Consider the following 26,877-nt stretch of genomic DNA (forward strand, 5'->3'; position numbering starts at 1 on the left):
TATTGATGGCTTAACCCTTGGATGTCTCAGTCCATGCTCTCTTCATGTATTAGGTGGTGGCTGTGCCTGATATTACTGAGCTGTAGAGCAGTACCTGACACAGCCACTGTATAATACGTGGTGTCTGAGCAGGGAAGACACCTGGGCACTGGTTATTATGCTTTCTTAGTGGGATATTGATATTAAGAACCTTGTCTTACAGGGAACTGGTTATAACATTACTCCACTAAAATACCAGCCTTCTCAGGTAACGCATGACATATCCGTTCTATAATTTCCTCTTTTATTTGAAATCTCACCCATTTACCTATTTAAAAAATGTGTGCACATGAGCAGAGAAAAGTCCTATTCTGCCTGAGATGAGTCAAGTTTATAGGCTGGAGGAGAGTCCCTTCAGATGCCCCTATCTTTTGGTTCTATAAAACCTAGAAACATGACCCCTTGGTGTCGCCTCAGTATCACATCAGGATTGTGGTTTGGAGATACAATTAAGAAAAAGGCAGCAATTAGATGTTTATCACCAGTTCACATTTGTCTCTAACTATATTCACCTGCCTGTATCTCCAGTTCTGTAAATCAGAACCAAAACCTGTTGTGATCTGAAAGATGAGATTATTAACCTTAAATATGACACCAAAATGTTTCTAGGTGCTATAGAACAGAGGATAGAGGCATCTGAAGTGACTCTGCCTGCAGCCTCTAAACTTGACTCCTCTCAGGCAAAATATGACTCTTCTCTACTCATACTCACATGACTTTAGAGGTGCTTTGCTCTAGGTAACCTGTTGAGATTTCTCCCAAAAGAGGGAATCCTAGAAAGGACATTTCATACCCTATTTTTGCGGGCTGGTAGTTTGATGTGGAAAGTGTTTAAGAGAACCTGTCACCAGGTTTTATCATACCAAAGTCCCACAATCTTTTTTAAAGGGTTAATGGAGCAGTGCAATACTCGTCTACAGAGTAGTTCCGTCTTTCTTTAATGTAGTTTCCACAAAAACTGGTTAAAAAAAAAAGTATCCATGTAGTCACATGACTGGTAAACGGCATTGGCTACCCCCTTCTGCAGCAATTTGGTGGTATCCGCTACAATATGGGCCTGTGTACTGCTTGTGGGTTCTGGTGCTTTCATCATGTTCCCCTGTACATACTAGTTGTGCTCCGTGTTGCCCCCTCCGCCTGTGGTTTTGCATTTGTAAAACCTGTGATGTGATGACATCCCCATTCTGTACGTTGTGGTCAGGCGCACACTGTAACAGTTCTGCATGTCCTCTACAGCTGTGACGACAGGCGGATGGCGGGGGGGGGGCTGCCGCTACATGGAGTGGCCTCGGATCTGGAGAATTGCCCCCCCCCCCTCCCCCTCCTTAATCCATGGCCATTACTGTCAGGAGTACACCGGCTGATTTCCTTGATAGATTTTTATCATTTCACATTAAACTAATGTTCCTTCCCCCTTTCATTCTTTGATTTTTTTTTTTTAATTTCCTGAAACCGATCCAAGTCCCTCCATTAAATTTTCCATGGGATTTTTGGAAACTTTGAACATCAAAGCCTTGTACATGGTGACATCCAAGATCCCGAAAGAGACGGATAGACTTGAAGTCTGCATAATTCCACACTGTACAGAGGAAATGGGCTTTCTAGAACATAAGACGGGGCCTTTCTGTGTGATTTCTGCAGATGGTGATACTGCCGGCCCCTGCTGTTTATGACTGATTTGGGTGAACGTTGTAGTTTTTGTGGTTTTCGGTAGATTGGCGATGTGTTATTGGTCGTCGGGGGTGAGAACCGGCCTACTTCATGTCAGTTGTCAGCAGATTGCTGCAACCATTGGGAAACTAGAGATCTTAAACGGTCATTCACTATTAAGGTTGTGCAGGATGCATAAAAACTCAGGTACAGGACTATTTAACCCTTTCAGGACCTGGCCCTTTTTTGTTTTTTCATTTTCATTTTTTACTCCCCATGATCAAAAATCCATAACTTTTTTATTTTTCCATGTACAGAGCTGTGTGACGGCTTATTTTCTGCGTAACAAATTGCACTTCATAGAGATGGTATTGAATATTCCATGCCGTGTACTAGGAAGCGGGAAAAAAATTCCAAATGCAGTGAAATTGGTAAAAAAACGCATTTGTGCCGCCTTCTTGTGGGCTTGGATCTTACGGATTTCACTGTGCGCCCCAAATGACATGTCTACTTTATTCTTTGGGTCGGTACGATTACGGGGATACCAAATTTGTATAGGTTTTATAATGTTTTCATACATTTAAAAAAATTAAAACCTCCTGTACAAAAAATTTTTTGGGGATTTTGCCATCTTCTGGCGCTAATAACTTTTTTATACTTTGGTGTACTGAGCTGTGGGTGGTGTCATTTTTTGCGGATTTTGATGACGTTTACAATGTTATCAATTTTAGGACTGTACGACCTTGTGATCACTTTTTATAGAATTTTTTAATTTTTTTAAATGACAAAAAAAGTGCCATTTTCGAATTTGGGCGCGATTTTCCGTTACGGGATTAAACGCAGTGAAAAACCGTTATCATATTTTGATAGATCGGGCATTTTCGGACGCGGCGATACCTAATGTGTTTATGATTTTTACTGTTTATTTATATTTATATCAGTTCTAGGGAAAGGGGGGTGATTTGAGTTTTTAGGGTTTTTTATTATAATTTTTTTTTTTTTAACTTTTTTTTATTTTTATTTTTAGTACTTTTCAGACTCCCTAGGGTACTTTAACCCTAGGGGGTCTGCACGATCCTATCATATACTGCCATACTACAGTATGGCAGTATATGGGGATTTTACTCCTCATACATTACAATGTGCTGATGGCACATTGTAATGCATGGGTTAACCAGAAGTAGCCTCGGGTCTTCGCGAGACCCGAGGTTACCATGGCGACGGATCACCGCTCCCCGATGACGTCACAGGGAGCGGCGATCCTCGAAAAGATGGCGGCGCCCATGCGCCGCCATGCTTTTGAAGCCGCCGGCAGCATTGCCAGCGGCGATCGAGGTGAAAACACCCGCGATCGGTGCTAGCACCGATCGCGGGTGTTACCGGTAAGCCTTTGCTGCAATATGCAGCAAAGACTTACCGGCTATGGAGAGGGCTCAGCGCGTGAGCCCTCTCCATGCACCCACGGCCGACCCGTGACGTGCTATTACGTCACGGGTCGTGAAAGGGTTAAGCCTGAAGGGATAGCATTGAAGGTGTACATGGGTATGTACACCTTCCAAACCTCCAATCCACCGGACAGGAGGTAATGAGCTGATGGTGATGGTCCCACTGCTGGGAACCCACCGTTCACGAGATCAGCAATCCTGAGAGGAGGGGATCCCGTTCTCATTAATCGGCAGGTCACTCGTGGTCCAGGCTCTCCGTTTGTGGTATTGGAATTGCATAGAACCGCGCTCTGGTTTTTAGATTAGATGAACTTTTGCGCTGTTGTTTACAAAAGACAAATTCTTAATACCAACAATGCAATAATTTGCCGTCTATGGGAAACATTCTGGTCCTGCCGCTATAATAATTAGTGAGAACGGAGCGCCCCCATTGTCCCGATTGCTGGGGGTCCATCAGCTTATAATTCTTTATATAGTGCCCTACAGATTTCACAGCGCTGTACAGAGCTTGCCAATTGGTCACCTGTCCTGTGGATAGGGGAGAACTTGAATATTTGGTACAACCCTCTTTAGGATGGACCTCGTCGGCCAGAGAGCACCTTAATATATGGCCTGACTGACGGTACCGATCAATGAGAGCCATTGTTTCGGTGCTATATGATCGGTATGTGGCTCTATTATTCGGCGCTCAGGTTATAGGATAGAGCTCAACCAGTAAAACCAGGTTGATCCTCTCCTGGAACGGGCGATATCAGAACCCGCGAGGGGCGTATTCTTCTCTTTATCCAGTTTAGCAACTGTCTGGCTTGAAATGTTAAGCCTATAGGATTAACCCCTCATGGAAAGGATTTGGGGAATCAGTCAGCAGCGAGGAAAGGGGACAGTCTGGTATCTTTCCTCCCTTTTTACATCTCGGTGCTACTTTTAGTATAAGCGGTGGGGGACGTTCCCGTCCTCCTCCTCCTCCTCCTCCTCCTCCAGAGCTGGGATTGTGCAATAGTTTAGCTAAGTTGAAGAAGTTCTCATCTGTCAGATTCGTGCAAGTGACTACATGTGCCTTTCATTATTCGATCGCCCGAGGAGACTGCTGTTTTAGTTGGCAAGTCAAAGTATTAGAAGAGAAAAAAAAAAGTTAAAGTTTATTGGCGAGATCTCGGGATGCCGGGGAGGACTGACCGCTGACGCTCATAGTCCAGGGCAATATTCCGCCTCTTGCAAAGGGGTGGCGTGCTGGGGCGAGGGGGGAGCCTGGTCCAATGTGGTTTTAATTTGTTGTTCTGGGCTGAAGATGATAGCGATTCAGTAGTAAAATATGTGCGGCGTTTACTTCCAGATCCAGCGGTCACCATTCGTGTTGTTGGCGGGAGCTTAATGGGCGCAGCAATGATTTCACCTCCTTTTTGGTGTAAGGTCTGCAATCCAATCCTTGGCATAGAGGAGGGTGACCTTTTAGAAGCACCCCACTGTTCTCAGGAGAGCAGGTTCATAAATCCCCGGCCCACTCCACATGTGTCATGTGTGACAGCAGGAGGCTGTGCTCTGCAGATACACAGACTTGTCCTCCTTATCTAATGGTGACAGACGGAGATACAGCCGGGCCGTTTGTTGTGTGTACAGCCTCAGGCTGCTTATAGGACAAAGAGGCCGAAAAATGACAGGACTGCTTTCATATCAAAAAGTACAAGAGGGAAATAATAGGTCCATAGGCTCAGCTGATTGTACATGGTGTCCTATCTGCAGGCAGTATGCTATAGAGCAGGAGGAGCTGAACATCTTGTACATGGTGTCCTATCTGCAGGCAGTATGCTATAGAGCAGGAGGAGCTGAACATCTTATACATGGTGTCCTATCTGCAGGCAGTATGCTATAGAGCAGGAGGAGCAGTGCAGGTTGTACATGGTGTCCTATCTGCAGACAGCATGTTATTGAGCAGGAATGTTACAGATATAAGATTTATGCACATGTAGTTTTCCCTGTTATTTTTAAGTTGCCAGTAAAAAAAAAAAAATTCGATCACTGGTCCCTGGTTGGTAAATTGGGGAGGGGGAATGGTCTTTTTTTTTTTTTTTTTTTTTAACAAAATCTTTTGTTACATGGGATTAAAATTTTTAATTTCTCACTAAAATGTATCCCCTATCCAACCCCTTGGATCCTCTGAGCCAGCACTTGACCGTCGCACTTGTCACTTCTTTGGGGACGCTGGAGAAAGTTAGTATAAGGAGGGTTCATGATCTGCTTTGGAAAAGTTTGCGAATACATAAGGTGATGCAGGATATAAAAATACATTGAGGGCCTGAGCTGACCCGTCAGTGCCTGTCAGCCGGCCAGCCATATTTATTGGACTTCTCCTTCTGCCCCGAGCTCAGGTCACCTTCTCTTATCCCCCCGGTCATGACTGCAGCGATGGCATTTGGGAGAACAGATCTCCTGTCATCGCCTATGGGCTGCTCCTCAGATCATGAGCAGGTAAAGCCCCCCTCCGAAAGGTTTCCAGCGAATGTAATGTGAGGCCTCGCATGTATGGAGCGGCTATAGGGCTTGTCTGTTCCTATCCTCAGTACTCAGCACTCGATACCTGCCTGTACTCAAGTCATTTTCCTGGAGCTAGGAACACGTGTCCATGTGCTGAGATACTGAAGACCTTCACTCCTGACACACAAGACATGTGCACCCCACCAATACAGGGGTCATGGGTTCATCCTTACTGCTACACATTTAGTGCATGTGTAAATATAGTTATATTTTTCCCCACCGCATGTGCCATTGCCTTGGTGCACGTGTCGGATGTTATCTTGCAACTTTCAGCCTCAGTGTTGACGCGTCTTATCTTGTCCTGTGGCTGACATTATCACCCCCGTCCATACGGTCCGGACACCGTGGAAACCTTCTGCTCGATGTCACTTCAAATAAAGGAAGATTTGGGCAACCTAGAAGTGCAGGCCTCCTCCACTAGGATCTGCGTAGAACTCTGCAAGTTTCTAAAACTCTTATTTAACCCATGTTCTTCTTAAGGTGCTAGACGCAGAGTAGATCTGTAGGGGGCAGCAGAGCGCAATCCCACTTCTAATTCCTTGGGGCTTCCTTCCAGAAAGCGTCTCTCTCTGCTCTGACCGGAGCCAACAAAAGCCATCTGTTCTCGTATTTATAGCTCCTATTTCTAAGAAGTATATTCTATAGCAGATAAAACCCGGATGACAGGTCGTAATTCACCAGTTTACTGAGGCATGAACTGTCGGGACATGATGTACAACACCTCAAAGACCATTCACCTGCACTCGCTCTTAAAAGCGGAGAACTGATTAGGAAGAACGCTGGTTGTAGGAATTCCTGGCATCGGGGTTGGAGGGGAGTGGGCGCCCCTTGTATCATAGTGCAAGTCTAGTACCAGGTAGCGCTGCCAGAACCTTTTTTTTTTTTTTTATATTTCGGACGTTTTTGGCCAGCTATATTGCCTTCCCAAATTTAAGTTGCCCCGGAAACCTGCATTTCTATGAGGCAACATTATTATTGATGGCTGGGGGTTAAATTATAGATTTATGGATACAAAAATTTAAAGGAGTTGTCTAGTCACAACTAGTTGACCTGAGCTCACAGGATGGGGGAGCTCTGATGGGCGCTCGGCTGTTTCCCTAACTTCCGTGAGCATCTCCTACACAGAGACCCCCGCCATTCAGCAACTTGGGACCTATCCTGTGAATAGAGGCTGACTTGTTGTGACTGGTCAACCCCTTTAATAGTGGGATATTGGGTATCAGTAGTTTGCAGTAGTTTGACAATGATACAAGATGCGACTTGTGCACAGTTGCCATGTTCTATGGCGATTCCCAACACAAATTCCTTACATCTCGGTTTCCCTTGGTCCTTAACCTACAGTCCCGTGTTATAGTCGAAACGTGGTGCAGGCACAAGGGATGAAACTCCTTCCCGAATGATCGCGGCCGCACATTGCAATTGCATTTGAAACTCCTCCTTCCCATAGGCAAGAGTGTGGACGCCAGATGTAAATAACCCTTTCAGAATGGGATTTTATGGTTCCCTCTCTACACCTTTTCGTTTCCCTTAAAGGGGTATTCTCGTCTGGGCACTCACATTCAGTTTCATTAATCTGCCATATATAAACATTTCTTCAATTAGATGTTATTAAAAAAAAATGTTCCTTTGTAAAGATAATTTCTCATAAATGTAGTGATATGGTCCCTTAGAAACAGGACTTACCCCTCGCATATGGCCACCTCTGCTGGAGGGATTGCACTAAGAAACAAAAAGTTTTTGTATAAGAAATGTCCAGGAGTTACTGTATATACCACAGCCGTCCTGTGGTAAAGATTGCTGAATCCTGGTGCTCAGGCAGGGCTCAAAAGTGCATGTCTGGCCACCACTGCCAAAATGTGAGGTGGTCGTAACCGAGGAAGCTATCTCGTTTCTAAGGGACAACATGACTACATTTATGAGAAATTATCTTCCCACAGGAACATTTTTTTTAATAACATCCAATTGAAGAAATGTTTATATATGGAAGTTTAATGAAACTGAATGTGAATGTCCAGACGAGAATACCCCTTTAAGGTTCTAAAAGTTCCTTTGGTTCAACCCAGGTAATAACTCCTGTCAGGCGGCAGCCAAATTTCCTTATCTTGGGGCCAGTGAGTTGCAGGATTTGTCTATTGGCCTCATTGGAAATCCCCTGGGTTTGGTGTCTATATCCCTACACAAGGGTCACTGATTTTATTCCTGGGACGAGGTCTGGGCTCAGGTCTGTAATGAATCTCGCCGCTTTAAGTTTCCACGTTCCCCTGCCAGGTATTGGCTTGTATAAAGTCTCTTCTGCTGAGGACCTCTCCATAAGGTGCAGCTGTGAGCGGGTCTCGTCTTGCAGCGTGTAGCTATGTTGGCACGGGCCCTATATGTAAGGTATGCTGTCGTCTCCAGCGTCTCTCTGTTCGGACCTGTCTCTGTTACCAGGAGACAAGAGCCAGGGGGATTGGAGGGCATCTACGCTCTACCCAAGCCAAGTGATTCGCTGCCGCTCCATGAAAGTAAAAATAGACTTAGTGGAAAATGCAGCGTGGGTGACAAGTCAGTGACAGGCGTCTAGTGACTACCTGCCGGAGGTCCCAGCACTCGCACTCGTCCCTGCACCGTGTGAGGAGCCTCTCGCCGTGATCACAGCTTTGGAGTGAGAGAGATCACGGGAAAATGATTGCGCTCAGCGAGAAACTCATTGAGGACTGTAGCAAAGGGATCAACAAGGTGGCCAAGTTTCTGAAAGGGGGGTTCGGCGCCCCCAAGCTCCAGGCCGTCTTTCAGAACAGCTGCAAGCAAGCGAAGATTGTGGTGGCAGGTACAGGACGCGTGAGCTGCTGGGGGGACACGCACACCTCTGCCGCTACCAGGCAGCGCTGCACAACTCCGACTTCCTCTTCCTGATCGCTGGACGCATTATTCACCACTTCTGCGTTTTAATGTCCCTCTTTTCCGCCTCATTCAGTCCCCCCCTCTCCCGTACAATTCAGCATTTATCATTTCCTGTCTCCCTTCCTAAAATGAAAAGGGACTATTCACAGCCTCCCGCTGCCGAGTTTAACTTTTGCATTTTTTTCAGGAGGAGGAGGGTTTGGGGGGTTATTTTACTAGCGCACATTCCAGGTCAGAGATTTGGAAAAATGAACACATCCACCATATTCATGAAGGCGGTGTGATAGAACAGATGCCTGCTGTGCCGATCTGTAGGAAAGGGGAGGGGGGGGGCACGAAATCTGTTCTGCTGAATCAGCATTTACTTTTTTTTTTTCCCCCTCTGTGCACTTTGCTAAACCGAATGCTGTATAAACTTTTATGTGGTCAGCAGTTGGATGCTATGTGAGCGGCCATGGCAGGGGGAAAGTTTTTGGCAAGCCTCATGTTCTGTGCATGCAGCATCTATGTTCCCATAGACCCGTCTATTCAGATGTTATTGTGTCCTTACTGATTCGCCCATCTCACGGCAATTCATCCCCGGAATTTCCAATCCATCATGTGTCTCTCCCGGGAATTAATCTAGCCGGGGCTGGGGGTGCACTTTGATGCCGATTATGCGAAGTCTCCACCAACGGGAAGATTAGAGGTTTGGCAATATGGCGGCGGGAGGCGCTGGCCTGTAAATTGCAGGGGATTATGCGGATGAGGGGGGTTATTGTTTAATTCCTGTAAGCGGAGGATTAATTGTTCTCTTGTCTGTGTCAGTTCTAACGAAGGCTTCTTTTTATGGAGCCTTTTGTTTGGTTTGGCACCAGGAAGAGGGTAATATTACATGTGGGGAGCTGGAATTTTATTTTACGATTCCTTTTCATTGTGTGTGCACGACTATATTTTTATGTATTGGATATTTTATTATTATATATATGCAATTATTTTTTTTTTAATCTATTTTTGCACGTGGAACAGGAACTGATCCTCTTATTTCCGTTCCTGACCGGCTGAATGCTGAGCGGTTTTCCGCGTGTGTGAAGTCCTATAACGTTCACCTTTTATAAGAAAGCTCAGTAGAAGCGGCGGTGGCGTCCTAAGCTCGGCACGTTGAAGGGTTTAGCGATACTTGAAAAGTAATCCTGTACTTTGGCGCCGCGGCCCTTGTTGCCACAGCTGTGCGCTGCTTATAATGTACCTTTTCAACCTAAAAGCCGGCAGTGTGCGAGGTTTTCCTGTTCCCATTATGTTTGAGTTGGATCCTGCCTGGTGAACGCTCCTAAAATAAGCACTTTTTTTTTTTTTTTTTCCTTTGCTGTTCAGTGAAAAAGTCGCTGGTGATTTTTTTTTTTTTTTTTTTTTAAATGGCCACCCTCCTGCGCTGCCCCTGGAATGAAAGGAAGTTTATAAGAAAGCAGATGTCTCGGCCAGATGCTCAGCGTCTTGTAAACATCATTTTCATTACATATCGTTTATTTTCTGCTTGTAAAGAAAATTGGACGGTCTGGGGCTAATGTGTTCTTTTTCAGAATATTTTGTGTGTGGGGGGGGGGCGGTTGTACTTTTTTTTTAATTGTACTCGTATTATATTTTTTTACTTTATACTCTGAGACTTTTCTCCAAAACCCCAGCAATTTGCACATAGTAGAAGCCACAGTATTAGTCCCTGCAAGTGTAGTCTCTGGCTCCCCCTAGCTGTGTGTGCCTGTATGTGCGCCACGCACTCTCTTCTCTCTCCTCTTCTTTTTTTAATGCAATTGTGTACATTATTTTAGTTTAGCTGTCCTCTGGCGCAGCGGGCTACACAGATGATGACACAGCCTTGTCTCCTGCAGCGGGGTCTGATTTATGTAACATTTGCTCAGACTTGTTAAATATGAAGTGTTTGCTCAGGGGTTAAACGTTAACTCTCTGGTGTCTCAGTACATGAGAACTCATGGCTTTTTTCCCCCCTGTCTCCTGCAGCTTTCATGCTTCCTGATCTGGCAGAACAATTCACACCACCAGAAACTGCCCCACCGGTCCTTATCAAGCTGATCGAGACCATCGAAAGAAAAGGTACCGACAGTGCTCCAACCTAACAATCCCGTATTATCTGTACAAGTACTTGCATGCCCCTCCCTCCATCCCTGCATATCTGTACACGTACCTGCATGCCCCTTGGTCCCCTTGTATCTCCACAAATACTTGCATGCTCCCCCATCTGTCCCCTCGTATCTGTACAAGTACTTGCATGCCCCTCCATCCCCTCGTATTTGTACAAGGACTTGCATGCCCCTCCCTCCGTCCCCTCATATTTGTACAAGGACTTGCATCTTCCTTCCTTTTATAGTTTCATCATAGTGTATTTGGTTCCAAATAGCAGAACCCCAAAATACTTTCAAAGAACCAAACTCTGATCACGGCAGATGTCTGAGTGCGGTTTATAGCTCTTTTATGTGCAAATGTGAAAGACCCCTAGTGTACATAACCTTATGGGGCTACTGCACCTGCCAAATATTTTAAGGGGTAGTCCCAAGTTTTTAAGTAACCACCCTCCAAATCCGAGCAATGGGTGAATTCGGTAGTATAGTAGTGTCAGAAATCGCCGATCACAGCACTTGTTTATCTCCAACAGTCTTAGTCACTATGAGAGTGCCGGAGATAGTCGGACGCTGTGCTCTGCAGTATCCGGCACTATTATACTCAGCCCGGACTCATGTCCTTCTCTCCTGCTATAGTGGTTGTCCACCTTATGAAAGTTATGTTCATATGTCTTCCTGTTCTCTCTTCTAGGTTTGGAATCCACAACGTTATACAGATCACAGAGCGGCATCGGCGTGGCTGAGCTCCGACAGATCCTGGATTATGGTACGAGCCTATGGGATGGGTTAAATATCCTAAAAGGGGGATGTTCAGGATTGGTAAAAGCCCCGGTCAGGCTGAGCCCTTACATTGTACAGTGACTGAGCTGCACACAAGTCTTGATGTGACGTGAATTAATAACAATTAATGTTTACAAAGATCCGATATATGAGGAATGGATTGCATTGCCAAATATCCTCTTATGGAGTAAGCCTCTGCTATGGCGTTGCTGTTCTGTTTTGCACCAGCAGATGGCGCCAGAGGCCACACAATACAGTCCTGCGCCATGTCTGATGCAACATGGGAGATTTAATCTCTGGGGGCATCTAAAAAGCTCCAAGTTTTGGCCAAAATCTGTTTATAGATACTTATATACTTGTGTAAACAATTTGCGCATATAATATACCAAGTATAGAAGACTGAAATCTGAAGCCCATTGTTGTTATTTTCGGTCCCGTTTCTAGAGACCTTCATTTATTTGGATTGCCTGGAGCCTTCCCCACCCTCAAAAAAAAACAAAACAAAAACCTCCTTCTGTTTATACTAAAATATTGACAGGCAAAACAGAGACTTGTTAAAATCTGCTCCTGTAACCTTGGTCCTTGTTCCGGTGCTTCCTATGTGTGAATAGTAACATCATGTAGACCTGTGGCTGCACTTAGCTGACCCCGGTGAGCCACCTCTACAATGTTTCTGTATAGTGAGCCTCTCTCCTTCTCCTTCAGATACGGCAGCGTCTGATTACGAGCACTTGGACGTGCCCACCCTGGGCGATGCCCTGAAGAGATACCTGGTAGATCTCCCTAACCCCGTCATTCCAGCCACCACCTACAATGAAATGCACACTGCTGTAAGAGGTGAGGATCAGGATCTGTGCTTTGTTATACAATGATTTCTTTTTTTGGCCCTTTAATTCTGAGAAGAAGGCGATCGTTGTAATGTTTAACGATACGAAGGTCTCTGTATCTGTATGCGGAGAGAGGTAATTGTTAACCTTTTTATCAGCGCTGGCGAATGGCGTTTTATTTGGGGAGGACACTGTGTTCCAGGCTCAGCAGCCCCTCTGCAGGACTCGACACCTGCCGCCGGCTGCGAGGCTTATCTTTTGCGTGTTTTTTTTTTTTTTTAAACAAAGTCCAAGCGGAACAAATGTAAAGGACGTCTTGGTATCAGCCCCTAAACCTCTCGTCCTGTCACATGGCACAGAACAGGATATTGATCTGATAACCTTCACACGAGAACCTGCGGGTGCCGTCTCCCTCAGCCAATGACCACAGACCTTGTTCCTCACCCGTCGCTCCTCCTAGGTAGTCTCTCTGCAGCACCGTGTAGGCTCAGTTTTCAGTTCTACGTCTAGGTCAGAATACAGATTCCTTTCGCTTTTGGACTAGACTTTTTTTTTTTTCTTTTTTGCTACAGAATCCTTGAATTCGGACGACTACGCTCCACTGCTGAGGAAGATCCTCCAGGCGGCGAGCGTGCCCCAGCAATACTGGCTGACACTTCAGCATCTGCTGAAACATTTCTTTCAACTTTCTCAAAGTTCCAGCAAGAACTTTCTAAGTGCAAAGCTACTGGCAGAGATCTTCAGCCCTCTCCTCTTCAGAAACCAGCAAGGAAAGTAAGTGACTGACATGCCATTTATTTATTTCTTAATTTTTTTTTTTTTTTGCACATCACTCATCTCCTTTTCTCTATTTTGCAGCACGGACGGCCCCGAATACAGCACTCAGATACTAGAAGTACTCATCGCCAGCGAATGGAATGAGCAGCAAGCGGCGCCAGGTAGCAGCCCCTACCTTTATTATCTTATACCATTGCAATGAAATCCGCCTTTAGGCTTCTGCTTGTAAGATTCTTCAGAAAATTGACTGACTGCCGGAGGAGCCGACAGCTGCTCATATGGGAAAAGGGCTGGTAAATGTGCATCCCTCCCTATACACAGCATAGAAGCTTGTACTTTATGGAGGGGTCATTACTTTTTTTTATTGACCCTGTTACTCAACGTGACCTTTACGCCTAAATTGATTTTCACCCGCTGTGGAGTTAAGGTTACACCGTGTGTGGAGTAAATCTGCGAGGTTTTGAGAGTGGGAATCCAGAGCTGGTTGAGGCTTGTGTTTTAGTATTAAGTGATTTTTAGTGCAATTGGATTTTTTGGCTGCAAAGTAAGTTATTCATTTTGGATATGAAGCTGCTCATGGTTGAGTGGTGTCAGTCCTGCCAGGATGCATCTGCTTAAGGGGCATCTACCACCAGGATGAAGGACTGTATGCAAATGAGCCTGAGGGGCTCTATAGGTGTTAACGGAGCCGGGAGCCCTTCAGGCTCATTTGCATACAGTCTTGCATCCTTTTGGTAGATGTCCTTTAATCAAATAGTTCCATCCTATGAGGAGCACAGTGAATGTACCTCTGCTTGCTGCGTAGAACGGATGCATCATTGTGTCTAGGAAGTGGTTTGTGCTTCTTTTGAGGAGGATCTGTCGCCGCTGCTGACATGTCTGATTTAGTAAATGCTGTATTATGCGGGGTTCCTCATCGGAAGGTATACATGTGCAGCAGCTAGGTGTTACCAGTTCCCTTCACACCATCACTATTTGGGGGGGGGGGGGCTAACACCCAGTTCCCAGTGTATTCATACATTTTCATACAGGGCTGTGTTATGAGGTAGACTTGTACATATCGGTCACCAGGCCGCGGCATGTGATCCAGTGATAAGAGATGCCGGCCGCAGTCAGCTCTGCAGTGTATAAACCTTTTATACTTTTATTGCTGTAATTTGGTGCTTTACTCTGTATTTGGTTGGGTTTGGCTGCTCTTGGCGCCCAGGAGCGTGTGGGAGGGGGATGTCTGGCTGCACAAATTCCCACCCAGAGGAACTTTTGTGTATCACCAGGTGTCTAGTCTGATGTCATGAATTTATTGGTTACTTGTTGTTCTCCTTTGACCCTTTAAGACCAGAGCTTAGGATGCAATGTGTGTCGTAAGGCCGCGTTCACACAGGGTATTTCTTTATTTGCCACGTGAAACCTACAAAGTTCTTGTACTTGTGGTCTAAATCCATCTGTGATCCGAGTCGCGTTCACACTCATCCTTTTACATGACTGTCTGTGTTCCCGATACAATAACTTTTTGTTGTTGCTGAAAGTGGAATTGAGCTGCTGACAGAGAAGTGTAAAACACAGAAGGAAGCGGCGTCTTATACAGCTCTATAGATAAACCTTTCTAGCCAGGGCACAGATACAATACAAGGAGGGTCACTCCAGCAAAAACTACAACTCCCAACATGCACTCTGGGATCAGGTGTATGTACTGGGTATATGGGCTATTCAGCGTCTTTGTTATACCATCACTACCTTTTGTTGTCCCTAATTTGAGGTCATCCCTCACCCTTTTTTGTAAAAGCCCCATTCCAGTGTGAATTGTGGCTTGTCGGGAAACTTTCCCAGCAGGTGTGTGTGTTTATGGCCAGGCTGTTTGATAACACAGGTCATGTTGTGCCTCCATACTTGTGGCCAGTCAGCAGATGCGCTTCTATATTCTTCCTCCATATCATTTACATCTATAATTGAGCTGTAAACCAAGACCTGTTAGTACATACAGTATTTTCCGTGTCGCCCTGAGACGCTCTGTACCGCCGGGGGTAAAGCATCCATACATCTGTCCTGGAGTGCACTCACTGAGTGCTTACTAAGTCACTAGACTGTCTCCACCTCCCTTGCTCTCATCTCCCTTGCGATTTAGTGATTTATTATTTTTTTATTTTTGTTTTGCATTTGTTGAATTGCTAAATCAATGTTAATAAAATGATCAAGTAGAATATAATTTCTAGTTTCCTTGATGTTTAATCCTACATCATATTAGATAAAGCTGCAGTAGTCAGTAGAGCGGTCATATGTAATGTGACCAGCAGAGGGAGCCCACGCTCCACTATTGGAAGTCTTTGTTCTGTGCAAAAGATGAAGTCATTCCCTTCGTGTAACCCCTGACTCCCCGCTGCTAGGCTGTTCCTTTAAGTCATTCTTTGCTGTATTATCGGAGGAGGCGGCGCGTCAGGGTCTTGCGGTTTATCCTTGCCTGTGTTAAAGTTGTAGTAAATGCCCCCCCCTCCCCCCATATGTACATCTGTGGCGCTGTCACATGCAGTAGCGGTGTCATACGACGCTCCATTTCTCCCGGACAAACCTTGGCATTGTGTTCGGTCTGGCCATCTGCTGGCACGTAGATAATCTCTGCTCACAGCGAGGCAGAATCTTTCTCCCCACCGCGTCCGCAGATTTAGCTCGGTTAGCCCTTTGTCCTAGGAAGCGCGGCCAGTGTCATAGGAGCCGTGATCCGCAGCACACGCTGGCGCTGACGTGACACGGGGAAGGGGGGAGAGACGTGCAGAACAATGCACATTTATCCTCACGCGGTAAACCCGATTAGTCACGGATTGCTACTCGCTGAGCGGCAGTGCAGGGGTTAACTTCAGCAAAACTTGCCTGGGGGGGGGGGGGGGGTGTAGACTCGTCAAATTTTTTAGGGGGAGTGTATACATTTTATAAAAAATAAAAAAATTGGTGTATTTTTTTTTTCCCTATTAAGCCATTTCCTGAATGTAGAGATCAAGTCCTCGAAGCCAGTGACAGTCTATTTTAAGTGTCCCCCCCCCCCCCCCTTACACAATGGCCGTCTCAGTTACTGAGCTATAACCAGCGCGGCTCCCCTGCAGCAGCCACTTGTTAGCTGATGACAGCTTCCACCGGCTGATTGACAGCCGCCTCCCCCCTCCTCCTCCTCCTACTCCCCAAATCCCTAGCTCAGCAAATATTTGAACCTGCTTGAGTTAATCATGAAACTGAGATCTTTATCTGGGAGAGACGTGCAAGCCAGAGTCTCCTCTCCCCCCTCCTCCTCCTCCTCCTCCTCCTCCTCCTCCTCCTCCTCCTGAGCTCAGCGCCCGCACTCAAATCGCCTTCACTTTTTAATCATTAACTGAGAATGAAGGACTAGATTCCAGTGCACCCGACTCCCTGGTCCTGACTCCTGAGCGGGGACTGGTGGCACACGCACGCAGCACCCATGGGATACTGAGCACTTACGCCAATTGCACTTTTATTCCACTACAAGCACTTTTTCTTTTTATTCCCCTCCTCTTCCTTCCCTGGAAATTACTTGATATTTTTTCCCCCCTTTGGGATTATTACTATTTATTGGATTGATACTTTGTAGCCGAGGACAATGCACGATATTCTGAGTAAGTACTTGGCTTCTATTGTCTCCTGCTCCTTTATGTGTCAGCCGGTGGAAGGGGTTAACCCGCGGTCACGCTCTACTTGTTCCTTCACTTACTGAGAGAGTGGAAATCTACCTCTAGTCTCCCAGTCTGCTAACCCCGCGCTGCTGCTGCTGCTTAACCTCCGCATTCCCAGCACGCTAGACTGGTTTGGCGGGGCAGTGTCATGTCATGTGAAGGGGTTCGGCCACATTGTTAACACTTTCCTAACAAGTGTCTTCCCATAGTGGCAGCCGTGTCCTTCCCAACTTTGCTAAATCCGTATATAAAGATGGGATGTGTGCTGAACTATAGCAATAGGGAGAGGATTTACTTGTGTTTTAAAGGGGCTCGTGTGCATATATTTTTATTTTTTGCAATATTTCCCGTTTTAGTTGCACTTTGCACAAATTATTTCACTGGGCAATAGTCGTATATTATGTGGTCTCCTATATATTTCATATTAGTAATGTTATATTTGCACTTTGGTTGCTTTAGCGATTGATATTGGGGAAGACATATGTGCACTCAGTCACCTGTACAATTGATATTAGAAATATTGTATTTTGCTTGCCTATGCAGTTGATATTAGTGATGTTGTATTTGCACTTTGGTTGCCTTGTATGATTGATATTAGTATATTTATATTTGCACTTTGGTCACCTATACGATTGGTTTTAGAGATATTGTATTGTGGTTGCCTATACGATTAATACAAGTGATGTATTTGCACTTTGGTTGTCTGTATGATTGATATCAGTGATGTCGTTTTTGCACTTTGGTCACCTATACGATTGAAATTAGTGAACTTATATTTGCACTTTAGTCGCCCATACGATTGATATGGCTAATACCAGATACATTATTGTTGTGGTCGTGGCCTCCGTTCTGTAGTAGCAGCTGCCATTGTCTCTGCCTGTCTGATTTCGGGGGACAATGCCAGGGGATGTACATGTGAAGGAAGTGTCAGTGGTACGTGCCGGAGGAGATCATCTCATCAGATTAGCAGGCGAGGGCCGTACCATCGCGCATGATCATAAAAGAGGGAATTGCATTGTGCAAGTAACGTTATCAGGGTTTTTTTTTTTTTTTTACTTTTTTACGTGACGCTGTCAAATGCAAATGCAAATCGTTCCCTCGAATCGGAGGTTTGTGCGAGAGACAGGAGTGGCTCATCCACAACACGTGGGATCGGCCGGCCCTGGGGATGATGTCATAGGTTTCTGTGCAGCCTCTTAAAGGTTTTTAAGTGAATTCCAAGACATCATTTCAACGGAGAGCTCGGTGCTTATTACCATGTGCAACGCTATGTGGAGCCTAGATGAAGCCGACCCTCAGTATGACAAGTCTGAGCCACAATTTGGGGGAGATTTGTTGTTTTATATAGAGATGGACGCTCCAGGTAACATTGGCGTGTCTTTTATATATATAATATTATCACAGCGCTGGGCTTTTCTTTGTTCTGTATCCGTGCTGCTGCACTTTTGTTTTCTCTTCACCGCGCTTGGGTCCCCTTTTGTTTGCAGTCGGTATCGCGATCCTCTACTAAGAGCCTATTGTTCAGAAGCCACCCAGGCAGAGGGACTGACGGGGTTAATTTGGTGCTTTTTGTTGCGTTCAGCTGCCGCAGTGATACTGAGCCCAGATTAAAACGTCGACTTCTTTTTTTTTTTTTTTTTATACAGAGATTAGTGTCAGGCGGATCTGGGTCACCGTTTGATGCCATTAGCGTTTTGGCTTGGCGATTTGGGCTTTTTAAGCATATTTTGCCACTTTTTGAGCCCTCGTGTTGTCACCTGCTTTGTGATTCAATGAAGGCAGGTTCTGCCTAGCAATGCATAGAGAGTATATTGTATATGTTCTGTTATATATTTATATTTATATATTTTTGTCTATTTTTACAGCACTGCCTCCAAAACCACCCAAATCCACCACTGCTGTAACAAACAACGGTACTAATCACAGTATGTCCTTGCAAGATGCTGAATGGTACTGGGGAGATATCTCAAGGTAAATGCCCATCCCACCGTTTGCTCTCGTCTATTGCATTGTATGGAGAAACCTGCACCTAGACGGGGGGGCAATAGTCAGTGACTGCTATGAACATGTGTGGACTTAGACGGACCTTGCAGGTTCCCAGTAACACCCACTTATGGGCCAAGCGTCACTTGACTGCCCCAAGCTCTGAATGTTTGGAACTGTCAGAAATACTTGTTTATCCTATTGCAACAACTCTGACCCCGTCTAGACGAGAGGGATTCTTTACTAGATCTTGTACTGGCTTAATAGTTCTGTGCAGAATATCAACCTGGTCACCGTTTTTTTTTTAGGGAGGAAGTCAACGAGAAACTTCGAGATACCACTGACGGCACCTTCTTGGTACGAGATGCATCAACCAAAATGCACGGGGACTACACACTTACACTAAGGTGAGTAGGATGTGACGTGTGAGGTCTCTAATCTTTATGCACGTCTTAATCCTCTCCATCTCTAATCAGTCCGATCTTTTCCTTCTTTTCAGGAAAGGGGGAAATAACAAACTCATTAAAATATTTCACCGAGACGGGAAATACGGCTTCTCGGACCCACTGACCTTTAACTCAGTGGTCGAGCTCATCATTCACTACCGGAACGAGTCTCTGGCCCAATACAATCCCAAACTAGACGTTAAGCTCTTGTATCCAGTCTCCAGGTTCCAGCAGGTAAATATCACTTTGTCTCCCACTGCCAGTTGGGTCTTGGCACAAGGATAGTAGTTTATAGTCACTAAATGTCTCGCTTTTATCCATTTTCAAGGATCAAGTGGTAAAGGAAGACAGTATCGAAGCAGTGGGGAAGAAGTTGCACGAGTATAATCTTCAATTTCAAGAAAAGAACCAGGAATACGATAGACTGTATGAAGACTACACAAGGACTTCTCAGGTAAGAATGCAAATGCCCATGTCACGTGAGCCACAGGGAATCTGGCTACGTCGCTGTGATTGGATCCTAATGACGTTTCCAATAAGTATCTTCATGTTAGATGATCGAGAAGAGACAGGACAAGAGAATGTAACCAAATCCCCTTTTGATGTTTGCAGGAAATCCAAATGAAACGCACAGCCATTGAAGCTTTTAATGAAACCATTAAAATATTTGAGGAGCAGTGTCAAACCCAGGAGAAGTACAGCAAGGAGTACATCGAGAAGTTCAGACGAGAGGGAAATGAGAAGGAAATACAGAGGTATGTGTCTGCTGAACAACAAGGTGTAATGTAGGACAGAAGGGCTCCCTCTGTATGGGGAATTTGACAACTCAAGAGACAAAGGGTCCAGTGTTCCCCTTTATTGATGGCAAATATGAGCACCAACACTTCTTATCATATGTGTTGGATGTGTGGCGCAGCCTCTAGAAGTTGTATGGAATCATAAGCGCCTTAATTCGGAGGGGGACCTGTTGGGTAAACTTATGGATGGGTGATACTTTTACAACTTGGTACAATCTACACAGGATGGAATATGCAACATCTTTGCCCAGTTTAGGACCAGAAATGACTTGAGCGATGGGGATTGGATAACATTCACTCCGTTGGAGCTAATATTTTTAATTTCTTTCCCTCCTCTTCTTAGAATCCTTCTTAATTACGAAAAATTAAAATCTCGAATCAGCGAGATTGTGGACAGTAAACGAAGGCTGGAGGAAGACCTGAAGAAGCAGGCGGCCGAATACCGGGAGATCGACAAGCGTATGAATAGTATTAAACCAGACTTGATACAGCTGAGGAAGACTAGAGATCAGTACTTACTGTAAGTCCTGCTCTACTATGTAACGTCACATTGCTAGATGTGTATAACATGAGGCCTCCTGACTCATATCTGTCCCCTGTCTCCTTACAATAGGTGGTTGACACAGAAAGGAGTAAGACAGAAGAAGCTGAACGAGTGGCTGGGCTCGGAGAACACAGAAGAGTAAGTTCTTATATCAGGGTTTTCTAGGCTCTAGAATGCATTACCCGCTTGCACTGTGTGATCTCTTGTAAATGGACATTCTGGAGACCACACAAATGCCATGGATAGTAGCCTTGGATTAGCGCCACATCGGGGTTAAATTGAATAGAGGATTTTCAGGTTCTTACCGCTGCAGATCATGTCCTGCAAAATCCTCTCTTACTTTTAATGGGGTTTAAATACACTTAATGCAGGGGCTTTACATGCCCTGTAGCAGCAGGTGTAGCGTTATGACATCCGGAGGTCACCCAAGAGACACGGAGGGCAGAAGTTCAGAGTCTCTTGATTCCTGATAAGAAGCATGAGCGGCCTGTGTCCTTGCATAACCGCTGGCTAGCCTCACTAGAGACTTGTCACGTTCAGCACGGATATATATTCACTTCCAAGGTTGTTCCAAGTTCTTCTTCAGTGAGGGTCCTAGTGATGTGACCTCCGTGATCACAAGAGCAGCACCCACAGCAATCTGGAGAATTTGGGCTCACTAATGGGTGGAGCAGCGCGTTGACATACTGAGCGCTATGTGTGGCAATTTCCATCACTCCCATAGTATTAAATGGAACGGCAGGACCCATGCCCCTCCGCCCATTAGTGAGAACGGGGGCCGCCACAAATCCGGAGAAAAGGTATTCCCCGTTGCCACAAATAGATGGAGCGTCATGTATTTCATACTGTAGTCTCTCACGTTCGGTGGAAGTCCCAGTAGTTTGCACCCTCCCCGGTCACCTTGTGCGATAATATGAATACTTGGACAACACCTTTTTAAAGGTTTATTTTGTATATCCTGACGCACTGTAGAAAAATGACTCTACTCCTCCGAAGTCCATGCAGTTAACTCGTTTCCTTTCTTTTCAGTCAATACTCTACAGTGGAAGATGAGGATTTACCTCACCACGACGAAAGGACGTGGAACGTAGGGAATATTAACCGAAATCAAGCCGAAAGCCTGTTACGTGGAAAGAGAGATGGAACATTCCTTGTACGGGAGAGCAGCAAGCAAGGGTGCTACGCCTGCTCTGTAGTGTATGTATCTCTTTACTGTACTGATACCCCCCTCCCTCCACCCACGTTGTGTAAACCGCGTTATTCATGACTTCCGTCTTTCTTTCTTGCAGAGCGGATGGGGAGGTCAAGCACTGCGTCATCAACAAAACTCTTACCGGCTATGGATTTGCAGAACCATACAACTTATATAGTTCCCTGAAAGAACTGGTGCTACATTACCAACACACGTCCCTCGTACAGCACAATGACTCTCTGAACGTCACACTAGCATACCCGGTATATGCACCGCAGAGGCGATGAGCGACGACCGAAACAAACTCTGGAGTCTACTCCCGCGTTCGACGACAAAAAAAACAAGTTTGCTGCCGCGTTTTGACGGCATAAAAGGAAAAAATTACGAGAAAATTCCTACGTGAGCTCCCTCGTCCGCCTACTTCACAAGATTGAGCTGCAGTATCAAAAAAAAGCTACCTTCAGATGAGATGAGAGCTTTCTTTCGCCATGGAAGCAGGAGATGAGTGTTAAGCTGTGAATGTATGTTTCTAAGCTATCGTGCTCGCTTTGTGAGATCGAGAAGCACAGCGACAGAGAAGATATGCTATTATAAAGCCTATCTCCCGGGCCTGCGGGTACCGCGAGGCCTTCACCCATGGTGCTTGTTTACGTTCTATTGAAGCTTTACCAGCTTGAATGTTGGTCACCGCAGATCCAAGAAGCCAAGGTGTCTTTTCGCTAAGAACAGTACTGTTTGTTTTCTTCGAAAAAAAAAAAAATTTTTTTTTTTTCCTTTCTCGTAAACTTGGGGGGGCGGGGCAGGGGGAATTACTGTTCCATAACAGCCTATCAAGGATCAGTGACCTATAGCTAAGTGGATGTGTACCCCACCCAAAGCCTTGCGGATTGATTTGTTCCCTCCGACCCCTGCCCCCTCTACAAAATAAATAAGATGTAGCAGAACGGCACTTCAGGAGAAATTTTGGAATAACTGAACCTTTTACGAAATTTTTTCTTCAAAAAAAAAAAAAAAATACCCCTAGCAAAGTGCCGGGAAGTGTTTTACTAAGACTTTATCGCAAGAAAATAAGAAAAAAATTCTGTTTGAGAGAACCTATTTAATACGGACTGATGACAGGATTTGGAAAACTGATAAAACAGTATATATATAAATATATATGTACATAGCAATGGGGACAAACTCTCGGAACAGGGGGGGAAACGAACCCTATCAATACCAAACTGTCTTTTTATTTTGCTGACTGCTGAATCCTTAATGCTATGCAACATCCGATTTCTTTAAGCTGTTTTTGTTTGTTTTGTTTTTTTTGTTGTTATTTTTTGTTATTTTATACTTACCAATAACATTACCTTTTTTTTTTTTTCTGTCCATGAAATGTTACTTTTTTTTGTCATAGTTTTATTTTATTTTATTTTTTTGTGTTTAGAAAAATGTGCAGTACGTTTGTCAGGGGAAGGGGAGGAGCGTGGATGGTAATTAGCCCGAGGTGAAGAGAACTATGGGTGATATAACAAGAGCTATTTTACCAGAAACTTTGTATAGAGTAACTTGGCGGTTTTTTTTTTTTGGTTTTTTTTTTTACGTACCAAGATTAAAGAAGAAAATTTAATTCAGAAAAAAAAAAAAAAGTTGACGACAGATATTTGATTTAACGCATTGTTGGGCAGTGCCTAATGAGCTTCGAAGCTGCTTTTTTAAGATAAAAGAAAACAAAGAAAATAAAACCTAAAAGATATATAAATATATAAACATAATAAATCAAGAGTTTGACAGTGTTTTATTATGGGTTGTTTCTAATTACGGTACTTGGCGATGTGCTTTGGGGCATTCTTGTCCTTACTACTTGTGACTGGGTAGAAAGCCTGCACAAACTTTCTGCCTCCTGCTCAATATGAACGTGACGAAAACCCTCCCCACCCCCCCATCATTTCAATGTCGTAGCATGCCGACTCTGCCATAAAGTAACTTCTCTGCATTTGGTTTTAAGAAGACAATTTTTTTAGTTTATGAATTTTGGTCAGGACTTGGTTTTTGTGGGAAGGGGAAAACTTTTTTTGAATTGTTTCTATGTAAAAAAAAAAACAAGTTTTTGGCCCTTTAATAAAAAATGAAAGAAGATAGCAGATGAGCGTGGAATACTGTGGGATACAAACGTCATGGATGTACATTTTTCTTTTTTTTTACATTTTTTGGGCACTTTCTTCACTGCTTGTTTCCGGGGACCCAGTTCTTTGACGCGATCCTGGAAGGCAGTGACACGTACAGTACCGCTTGCGTTTTGTATTCTATAGTATATGCCTGCCTTTTGTAGTATTTGCTGACATTATCCGACCGCCCAATGTGGTTCTCTTCCATCGCTTTCGCCGATAGACCAGGATGAATTGAGCTCGGGAATCTTCATCCAAGTTCGTTGACTTTGTCGGCCGTCTCCCGTTTTCCGAGTAACTTGGGAGATGAGTTTTTTTTTTTTTTCATTATAACTGTACACGACTTACTCTGAAAAACCAAGCTATAAATAATAGCAAGGGGGAGGGGTCTGCGTTTTGTATTCCAGGCTCCGTTTTCTTTCGGCTTCTGTAGATTCTAAGTCAATGTTGCGGCGTCCTGTTATGACATCATCATCTATAGACTGTCTGGAAGTGGCGTGCCCCCAGCTTTGATATAAGTTGTTCCATGGCTAAGGAACTTATTTGGTACTTGGATTAAGCGTTAGGTAATTTAAGACTATAAGACATTTTTTTTTTGTATGCAGATTTGTTTTCTCCTTAAGACTCTGGGAAAAGCTTTGACGACGACTTTCCCGATTTTAAGCCATAATTTTTGGGTTTTTTTCGCCCCTTAAACTGGTTTATAGTTTATTTTAATTTCTCATACAGTTTAATAGGTGAATGGAAGAGGTTTTTTTTTAAGATGGAATCTAATAAGTTTCTTGCACATGCACTATTCATCAGATTCAAGGTACACCATGCTGATTTCTGAAGCACAAGCAATTGTATTCAAGGTTCAACAAGGAAAACGTAAATTCTGTGTAAATCGTATGTGGGTAAAAGTGAGTCTGAATTGTTTAGTAATTTTTGGGGTTTTTTTGGATTTGTTATCCAAATATAGCGCCATTCTTATCCTTAGGATTTGTCTGGTACTGCAGTTCATCTGTGCTTAAAAGGGGATCTCCCGCGTTCCTAGCCACAGTGTTGGAAACCAGTTTTAGTGTAGGGACTAGAGCTGCAGTATCCACAACGGCCTCTGGAACATGAATGGTGCTGTTTCTGGAATGAAAAGCAGACCTCTTTATCCTTGTTGCAGTAGGAACGGTCTACAGAGCCGCTAAATCTGCAATACAAGTTGACTCGGTCGGAAAAGTGGGTGCGTCTTTCTTGTTTATTGTGGGGGTGTTGTGTAAATATTGACCCCTGTGGTAAAATACAAGCCCCGTTGTCGAATGTTCTTTCGATCATGTATAGGACAGGTTTTATTTTTTTTAAAAAGATGGCAACTTGTATTCTTGCTTTGGCAGGTCCTCTTTATAGAGAGAGCGTTCAGCACTGTACAATGTTCCCGATTTGGTGCTCGGCTCAAACGGTGCTGACCACGGGGCCGAAATATGTTTCATAAGGTGCTCAGGTCTAAGCAATTATTTGGAGTGCCAAAGCCTTACCTGTCCCTACTGTGAGTGGTCGTTTTCAATCCCAAATTTTACCTAAAACACACAAATCTATCTTCTACGGGGAGATAAAACGTCAACTAGGTATCTGAATACAAAGCCATCGTTGAGCTCCAACTGGCCATAGGTTTCTAGGTGGAATTGCCTTTTACGGAACTCAAGATAATCCGGATATCTTCAGTTTTGGCGAGTCGCTGAACCATTTACATCTATATATTGTGTATATTTGTGAATGTCAGTAGATGCTTCTTCTTTTAAAGGCACTTATAGAACTGTTGAAGTCTCCGCTCATTTCCCGTCTCGACAGTGTGCTGCCCGTATCGTAAGCCCCCGGTCATGCATGGTTGTCTAAATTTATTTTTTTTTGGACAAGACCCTTTAATGTGGTGTTCAGGATCTCTTTAGAAATGGGCAGCATTGTGCTCATTGCCTGGCAGAGGCGAAACATGCCAAATTTTGTATCCTTAAAGAACAGCTGAATGCGTCAATATTTCTGACACGCGATGTCGACGACTTCATATTCTTTGTCACTATATGACCGCATTAGCTGCCCAATGTGCTGCTATTTTTTTATTCCTATTTCAAAAAAAAAAAAACTAAAAAAAAAAAAAATTATGTTCAATGTTTATACAACATTAAAAAAAAAAAAAAATACAGTGACTTTGCTAAACATCATTAATTCTTTGGTCTTTTGTTGGGGAGGAAAGGATGGTTAGTAGTTATTTGCCTTTACAAGGCAATTAATAAAGTTGTGCCTCTGAAACTTTGAGCTATAGCTTTGATAAAGCTCTGTGTCTCGTTTTAAGTTGCTTTAAAACATTGTATTAGACCTTCAAACAAAATAAAGATTGTTTTGAAAACTAATTTCCGTGTGAACCTATTGTTTAAGGGAGTCGTTTAAGTTGTGACCATTATGTTAACCGAGTATATAGGGGTTGTCTATGTAACATTCGGGTTGGTGGTTGTCAGACTTTTGGGACCCTCAACAATAAGAAAAGGGAAAATGTCCGACCAATAAAAGACAGACCTTAATTAAGCCCCAACACTTCCGTTCACTGTTCATGCATCTGTCATAGAAAGCAAAGTACTGGGTCAACTGGTTGTTCGGGGAACAGGACTCCCATTCTCATAATCATTGGGTAGACCAAGTGGTCGGATCCTGGTTTAATCATACGGTAATTGGGATAACATTAAAACTTGTGGAGGGACAGACTATTCTGCTGAAATGTTCGTGTCTCTTAGTGATGGGATCTATACAAATAGTGTTCATATACTGCAGGAAAAAAAGACCTTCTGTAAAAACTTTCCATTGTGAGTTTCAAATCTGCAGCATTTTCTTGTTGCTTTAGATTTGATTTGGAATCCAAGGTTAAGCTCCTTTAGCAGGGTAGAATTGTCTACATCATATATCGATATAAAACATGGGAACAGTGTTGGGTTTGTGAAATCGGGCCAGTGCACCATCCATAAATCACAGACTGATAACGGTTACGTGAAGGAGCCCTTAGTCCTAGCCTAAATTACCCTTTG

General features: G+C 44.2%; 1 protein-coding gene across 4 annotated transcripts in view; it reads left to right on the forward strand.

Moving 5' to 3' along the window:
- The window catches only part of PIK3R1 (phosphoinositide-3-kinase regulatory subunit 1), a 35,185-nt gene extending 11,414 nt beyond the window's left edge, over positions 1 to 23,771 (forward strand). Inside the window, exons 1-15 of one of the 4 annotated variants that reach the window (XM_072137451.1) lie at positions 8,288 to 8,475; positions 10,545 to 10,637; positions 11,355 to 11,429; positions 12,149 to 12,280; positions 12,843 to 13,044; positions 13,129 to 13,208; positions 18,587 to 18,692; positions 19,013 to 19,111; positions 19,204 to 19,384; positions 19,479 to 19,604; positions 19,763 to 19,905; positions 20,291 to 20,467; positions 20,561 to 20,629; positions 21,521 to 21,688; positions 21,781 to 23,771. In XM_072137451.1, the coding sequence (XP_071993552.1) occupies positions 8,331 to 8,475; positions 10,545 to 10,637; positions 11,355 to 11,429; positions 12,149 to 12,280; positions 12,843 to 13,044; positions 13,129 to 13,208; positions 18,587 to 18,692; positions 19,013 to 19,111; positions 19,204 to 19,384; positions 19,479 to 19,604; positions 19,763 to 19,905; positions 20,291 to 20,467; positions 20,561 to 20,629; positions 21,521 to 21,688; positions 21,781 to 21,970 (1,986 nt within the window). In that variant the 5' untranslated portion in view covers positions 8,288 to 8,330 and the 3' untranslated portion in view covers positions 21,971 to 23,771. Of the gene's footprint in view, positions 1 to 8,287; positions 8,476 to 10,544; positions 10,638 to 11,354; positions 11,430 to 12,148; positions 12,281 to 12,842; positions 13,045 to 13,128; positions 13,209 to 16,392; positions 16,665 to 17,942; positions 18,085 to 18,586; positions 18,693 to 19,012; positions 19,112 to 19,203; positions 19,385 to 19,478; positions 19,605 to 19,762; positions 19,906 to 20,290; positions 20,468 to 20,560; positions 20,630 to 21,520; positions 21,689 to 21,780 lie in introns of those variants that run through there. The other 3 variants (XM_072137442.1, XM_072137471.1, XM_072137461.1) reach the window with 3 other exon arrangements.
- Positions 23,772 to 26,877: the final 3,106 nt, after the last annotated feature.

This window comes from Engystomops pustulosus, chromosome 1 (genome assembly GCF_040894005.1).
Source record: "Engystomops pustulosus chromosome 1, aEngPut4.maternal, whole genome shotgun sequence".
NCBI classification, from domain to species: domain Eukaryota; kingdom Metazoa; phylum Chordata; class Amphibia; order Anura; family Leptodactylidae; genus Engystomops; species Engystomops pustulosus.